Below are 7,635 nucleotides of genomic sequence, written 5' to 3' on the forward strand. Positions count from 1 at the left end.
TAAGACCGAGAGCCTTATCAAACGCTCTGGGGAGCTGACTGCAGTGAGGATCACCCGGGAGGAAACACACCGGACAGATTGAGATGGAAAAAAACAGACCTTTATTAGTCTGGCCAGACGGCACCCTCCAAGCAAACAAGCTTAGAGAGGCCCCGAGCTCAGGGGGTTGGAAGGTTTTATAGGGGTTGAGGGGAGCTTAGCAAGCAGATACAGAAGCGGAATTTTTGTGGTTAGGGGATGGTTAGGGGAGTTTGCAGATGTTCTTTACTTATGTACAGGATGTTCTTTACACAGAAACAATGGTGCATTCCATGGTGTCTTAACAGATAAACAAGTACATTCCAGAAACTCTGTGTCCTTTAGTGAACCCAAAACCCATAGGGACAAGATGGAGGGCCTGTAACAAGATGGCATTTCTTGTGCTAAGTCTCACCTCAGTCTTACAGTACTAGCAGATACCAAAGCTTATTATAATGAAATAAAATAGGTGTGGTTTTGATGAAAGGACATATATGAGCAGAGTAGCATCTTTAGGTCAGTTTGTTTAACAAAGATGATACTGATTTACCTGCAAATGTATATTAAAAACAAAAGAATTGTGGCTGCTATAATTCACACTGTATGCAAAAATCAAGTCCAGATTGATGAAAAATTAATATTTTAGAAGATAACAAAGGAAGATGTGTTAATGATTTGGGTTATATGAAGATTTTTCTTTCTTTCTTTTGGTAGTGCTGAGGATAGAACTCAGGGCTTCATATATGATAAGTAAGTGCTGTACTACTAAACTATATCTCCAGACCCAAAGATTTCTTAAATAGGGTGTAACTATTAAAGAATATTGATAAATACAATTTCCTTAAATATATAATTTCTGATCATCAAAATAACCACTAGTGAGGAAAAGAGCGATCTAAAGAACTTACGTCCAGAACAGATATTTTCCACAAAGAAGAATATCTAAATAGACAGTAAACATAGGTAAAAATCTTCAATATGATTATATTGTAGACAGCTAAGTTTATTAGATGTTTTGTAGGCAGTTGGATAGGGCCAACCCTCCAGGAGTTGATATGAAAGACAATGGAGACATATTCACTGAAGGTCAGCATTATAAAAAGAGAAATAATACCACATTTACATATTTCCCCTAGAGGTGAATAGCAGTGATTGATATTCTAAATAGACATCAATCTCCCTAGCCCATTTCCTTTCCAGTAATTCCTTGTTCATTCTATGTAGGCTTGCTACATGATTTGTTTCCCCATTTGATCCCCATTTAAGCAATATTATCTGGGTAACTGTACTTGTAATCTTATTGGTTGATCATGGTTTTGTCTCACCTTATTCCTACCTTGTGATTTCCCATTGGATCTTATTAGTTGGCTATAGTTTGTCCCTCTTTGTACCTGCTTCACCTTGTGGCTTTGCTCCATAACCCCACCCTGGAATACAGAACCTCAGGCAACCTACTTTCCTGTTGTTCACTCCTGTCCCCCTCAGGCAGGAGCTGACTTTTCCTCAATAAATATTCCTTACTGTTAACCTCCATTGTTCCTAGAATTCATTCTTCAATTTTAAAGAACAGGATCTCGAGTTTCAGATATCTAGTAGGTTGGGAGTTATAATATTTCCCTTGTTTTGATTACTTTTATTTATTCATATTATACATACCCTGTATCAATTAGTTATCCAGGAAAATTAAAATTGAAACAACAATAAATCTTTCCACACAAAATACTGTGTGGAAACGCACAAAATAAATTTGTAATAATAATAAAAATACAGTACTAGGTGTAGGCAAACATGGAAAATCAGAAATTCTTGCAAAATACTGATGGTAGTGTAAAGTTGGTACAAATCCTGAGAGAAACTTCTTAGCACAGTCTATTACATTGACTATACACATGCCATGAAGCAGTAGATTTCACACCTATCCACACTAAATGAAAAGGCAAGTAAGTGTACACCAAAAGACATGAATAAGAACATCTGTGATATCATTGCTAGGAACTGTTTAAAGCAGAAAAAACTCTATCCATCAGAACTCAAATGTATACATTGCATTTATGTGGTGAAATACAATGAGATATGTAGAAAGTCAGAGAGTAGATAAATTTGAAAGAAGCCAGGGATGCAAATGTATCTAGTACGTAATTCCACTCATCTAAAAAGGGGAGCACCATATGGTGATTTTATTCAGAATAATACTTGACGGCATTGAGGCAGGATTGAGGATTCTGGGATACAGGTTATATTGTTGTGGTTGTGGTTGTTTTCTCCAGTACTGGGGATTGAACCCAAGGCCTTCACACTCAGCTACACCTCAGACCTCTTTTCATTTTTTATTTAAGACACGGTGTTCCTAAGTCACTAAGTAGTCCAGACTGGGCTACAAACCCTACAAACCCTCCTGCCTCAACCTGCCAGAGAACTGGGATTTCAGGAGTGCTCCACCACACCTGAAGTGTTCTATATCTTGATGCATGTGGTCATCAGATAGTTCTATTTCCTTTGTAAACACACACTGACCTTTAGAGCTGTTTGTGCACATCCCTTTAAGTTGTATTTCAATAAAACTGTTCATGAAAATTAAAAGATTGAAAAAATGATACCAGAGTGCTGAAACTCTTACTAGGCTACCTAGACTTGTACATGTGGCAGGGTGGTGGAAATAGAAGAACAAGATCAATGATAAGAGTAACATTTGTAATTGCCATGAAAGATGAGAGGGAGGGAGAAGATACAATCACTGTTCAGTTTATTTTTTTGTAATAGAAAGAGCTCAGAAGGTCTGTTAGTTGGGTAAAATTACAGAAATATCTATACAATGAAACTCGTATAGGAACCCTTATCAGATTCTTAATCTCATTCTTTTTTCATTGTAAACACAGATATTTTTAAAGTCTCATATTTATTAAAAGATTATCTTAAAGAACAACTAATTTTCAAAGTTCTGTTTTGTTAAATTTGTTTTAATCAAGTAACAAAGGGAAAATATTTAGATATCAAAATATTAATTATTAAGGCCAGATGTTCACGATGATCCTAACCATTTGAAACCAATAGGTCATTGCTACTCTATGATCAAGTTATTGTCAGGTAAAAGGGCCGAAGACCAAGACCAGACCAGGCCACAACAAGCCTTTATTAGGGGAATAGATCTGCCGGGCTGTCTCTGAACAAAGGAGAGACAAAAGCAATATGGCTGGGGCAGGGAGAGTCTTTTATAGAGACTGGGGTGGGGCTTGTAGGGGCTGAGGCGGGGTTGAGTGAGGTAGTGACTAGGGAATGGAGGAGCCGGTGATGTCACTAGGTGGTAGGAGGTGAGCGAGTATTAGGTTACTGTCTAGGTGGGAACAGGGGCATGCTGGGAAGAAGGGTTTGTTCTTTGGTGGGAGCAACCATCTTGGCATGATGTCACACAGGGGAGGGGGCAAGGCACCATAGGAAGAGGGCAGCTACTATACATAATAGCTGCTGAGGTGGTGGGAGACCTATCAGTTATATGTCAGTTTTTCTCAGTGATGATGGTGTTTTTGTAGAGGCAAAGATTTTAAACAGTGTGCAAAATGTTAAACAATAAGCTGAAAAATGTAGGAATAAGATATGAAGACTATCAGCTATGTGTCTCCAAATTTCCCCAATCAACCATGCACATTCTTTGCAAATCATTTCAGTTTAATTCTTTAAAAATGAGTTTGGAATTGATGCAGCCAAATAATCCTTTCTTATTGGTTACACTGTTTCAAAAATATGCTTGCTGATTATTAGACTATTAGTTTATGATGTGGATTAGATTATTTTTTATGCTTCTATTGGCATATCAGGTTAGCATTCTTTTAATCTTTTAAAAGGATGTGTATTAACTTTTCCTAGCAGGTGACACAATACCTGACACTACAATTTAAAGGAGAAGTTTAATTTTGCTCAGTTTCAAAGGATTCAGTCCGTGGCTGGCTGGCTGCGAGGCAGAAACATCATTGCAGAGGTTTGCCAGAGAAAAGGTGCTCACTTCATGGTGGTGGTGAAGCAGAGCCCAGGAGAAGTGCCAGAGAGGAATGAGCCAGGAAACACAGAGCCCCAAGCTCAAACTCCATGATGGACCCAGACACACCCAGAAGTTTGCTTCTCCAAACCCAGGCATCATTCTCTATCCAGTCCAGTTGACATATCATGATTAAAAGTCATGGATGGATTTCTTGATGATGGAATCAGTAAAAATTCTTCATATCTAACTGACCTAAAGCATTAAGACTTTTCACATTTTTTTTTTGAGTACTCTGTGTGATTATGAGATGCATTCCACTTTATTTGGGAACTTTTCTATTTTTTGCTTCCTTCCTCAATTTGAAACAAGAACAACTTTCAAATGAATCCTGTGAGGATAAAATGTGGTAAGGAGTGTGAGATTAAAAAAAAAACCAAAACCTGAAAATGCCATAGCCACAAAGCCTCTGCTTATGCAAAATACACACACACTCACACACACACACAGACACACACAAATACACAGACTTTAATCACTCTCAGGGTGCACAGTACAATATTTTGAAATTTTAACTGAGATTTTTTTAAAAAATCAACTCTAGGCTCTGCCATATGGGTTTAATGCAACACACTCATCCCCTCTGCACCCAGTAGGACTGGATCTTAGAAACCGTTTGTGTCTACACAAAAAGGTTGAGAGAATTCATGAGTGGGTATCATGAAATTTCCTCCAGTGAGTACCTCCTTTGTGTGTTTCTCCTCTGGTCCCTTTAATTCACAGCATTTTGCTTTCCTAGCTGCCAAGGTAGCATTTTATCACAGCTGGTTCCTTTGGCAGCAGGGCTTCCCAGCCTTGGTACTATTGATATTTTCACCCAGACACATACACAGATAATCACTGAGGAAGGCTGTCTGGATATAGGGTGTTTCGCAGCATCAGTGGTTCTCTAACCACTTTGTACCAATATTCCCATTCCCTAGGCATCATAATCAAAATGTTTCTGGACACCGGGAATTGTTCAGTGTGCATGTATGTGGGGAGTGAGGTGTGGTGGGTATTGTTTCCAATTGAGAATCATCATCCTACAGAACAAAAACAAACTATAGAAATAAGAAGAAGAAAGACTATAATTCCAACCAGCATATTTTAAGATGCTGGGAGGTCTCCAGGAGGATCTATATGATTAGACAATTTGGGCAAAGTTTCTTGTAAAAGAGGGGTAGAACCTGCAGCATCTTCAATCCTTTCAGTCCTGATCTCTTACTGGTGGCTTCATTCTACTTTGGTCTTTTGGAGATCAGCTCGTAATAATTTCAGTTGCTTTTGGATCTCATTCAGAACATCAATATTCTGCTCCAAAACAGACAATGAGTGGGCAATGCAATGTTCTACATCACAGTTAATTCCATCAGCCGTCTCCTGGATATTCTCCCACCACTGGCTAGATTCCTTCCAAGAAGTCCTATTCTTCATTAGTGGGGTGCACAATGTTGCAATTTCTTCACTCGGTTTTTCCTCATCACTCTGAATACAAGGTATTTTCCTAAGTTCATTCCCCTGAAGGGGCAGTTGTGAATTCTTCATGTGCTTTTCTAAAATCTGTGGTGCCTCCTGTCCAATCCGTGAGAGGCAACAAGGGTAGTGCCTGACTTCTGGAGCTAATTCTTTTACTCTGTTTGCATATTTTAAAGTGTTGAGGGTGTTTTCACAAGAGGTCATCCCTGGTGAGACAGTAGCGATCATGCACGTGGAAGAGTTCTGGCCTATGAAGGAATCCCGGAGCACTTGTTTGAGTTTGTTGCCTCTAAATGGGGTGTGAGGTTTATTCTGACCCAACGCCCTGATACATTCTTTGAGGGCAAGGAGACTCATATTAATCTCTGCCCCTTCTAGCTGCCTCTTCTGGTTGGCCTTGACTGTATCTGCTCCTCTTTCATTCCCAGCCAAATCTATGAGGGAAAATTTGCCATGCAATTTCCCTCTGGACTTTAGGATGATCTGGAACACTGTGTGGCTCCGGAATGAGTGGGTGTTGACCCACGTCTGTCCAGAGGTCCGGCTGCTATTGCCTAGTTCCACAAGGTTCATCATTTCCTCCATATAATGCACCTCTTGCTCCCACAGCCCAGCCACTTGGATTTGCTGATTGCCATCCTCAAGGATTTGCAGTTTCTTCTTCTAGTTCAACAGATCATACACTTTTGCCACCATAAAGCTCAAAGAAGTTCCTATAGACTTTGAGATCCAGTTGCCCATAAGTGGGGTTTTTGAGCAGAAGAAAGATATCCTGAGCCACCAGGGCATAGATGCCTTTAGAACAATCTTGGACCCTTCCGGAAAAGGCTCCACCCATGGTGTATGTCTTTCCGCTGCCAGTCTGCCTGTAGGCAAAGCAGGAGGCCATGCCCTTGCGGAAGATGGACTCCACCAGCGGCTGGGCTGTGAACTCGTACACTAACTCGTTGGAGGCGGTGTCGTCAAAGGCACGATCGAAACAGAAGGTCTGGTTCTGCAGGTAGCGAGTGAGGTCTAGCTTGCGCTTGGACTCGTGCACCATGACCACGCTGTCCGAGAGGGTAGTGATGATGTCCAGGTCCTTCATGGTGGTCTCCCGCTCATTGAGAGGCCTCTTCCTCACGCAAACGCAGATCCGGTAGTGTTCAGGGGGCTCCAAGCTGGGCACCGGCGCGATCTTGCTGATGTCCAGGGCCCTGCGACACTCTTCAATCATGCACATGACCTCGAAGTTGGGGTGTCCCATGTTCAAGTGGAGCGCAGGGCTCGCTCGTATCTGCAGCTGCAGCTGCCTGCGCTTCTCTCGCTGCTTCTGCAGTTTCTCAATTTCCCGCAGGCAGTGAGATTTTCTCTGCCTCATCAAACAAGGATGGCTGGGGACTCCCCACAGCTGGGCTGTCCCCTGAGGGTGTTTCGCTTTTCTGGGGGGCCATAGCAATCCACTGTGGGGTTGCGCACTGGTCCCCGATGGCTGAAGAAGGTGCTAGACACAAAGCAGGCAATGGCTTGGGCAGCTTGGGGTGTTGAGCAGAGGCCAGAGCTGGATTGAGCAGCAAGATGTTCTCCAGGTTGATCTTACCTTTTTTGACTCCTTTCTCAACCCACTGTACTGTGACCGAAGAGTTCTCTCTATTGATCTCTCTGACCACAGCCAGGTGGATCCTCTTGTCGCTGGGCTAGATCACCAAGCAAATTCCCACCTGGATGTCTCCAAAGTGTGGCTTCAGAGGTTTCAGGGGCGACAGGCGTGGGGGGAGTGGGCGGCAGGACTGACTGGCCATGGTCTGTGATGGAAGGGTCAGGGCTGGCCTCCAAGGGTCCTGGGGAACCCAAGCCAGGCCAAGGCGTTCGCAGCCCTGAGGGCAGGTGCAGTGCGTGCCTGGCTGTTTGGCCTAGCTCGCCGGGGGCTGGGGGACGGGGGCACTCGCGTCACAAAGGGTTGGGGTGAGAGGCGGCAGAGCCAGAGTCCCAGGCTTCGGGGTGAAAGACAGACAGAAGAAGTCAGGTCCAGGATGTTAGCAGAGTGCAAAGGAAAGCGACCATAGCTTGTTCTCTGACTGGAGGAGGATGCGGGATGTCTTCTAGATTCTAGTGGAAGAGCAAAGGCAGAGAACAGAGAAGCTTTGGGA

At 42.6% G+C, this 7,635-nt stretch overlaps 1 protein-coding gene across 1 annotated transcript; it reads right to left on the reverse strand.

Moving 5' to 3' along the window:
* Positions 1–5,169: 5,169 nt before the first annotated feature.
* Positions 5,170–7,376, reverse strand: Kif2b (kinesin family member 2B). The gene is given in 3 exon segments (XM_013077666.3): positions 5,170–6,193; positions 6,195–6,890; positions 6,892–7,376. Coding segments are annotated over 3 exon segments (2,022 nt in total). The 5' UTR covers positions 7,288–7,376; the 3' UTR covers positions 5,170–5,263.
* Positions 7,377–7,635: the final 259 nt, after the last annotated feature.

This window comes from Heterocephalus glaber, unplaced genomic scaffold (genome assembly GCF_053883595.1).
Source record: "Heterocephalus glaber isolate CG9 unplaced genomic scaffold, H.glaber_assembly_v1.0 deba00001773, whole genome shotgun sequence".
NCBI classification, from domain to species: domain Eukaryota; kingdom Metazoa; phylum Chordata; class Mammalia; order Rodentia; family Bathyergidae; genus Heterocephalus; species Heterocephalus glaber.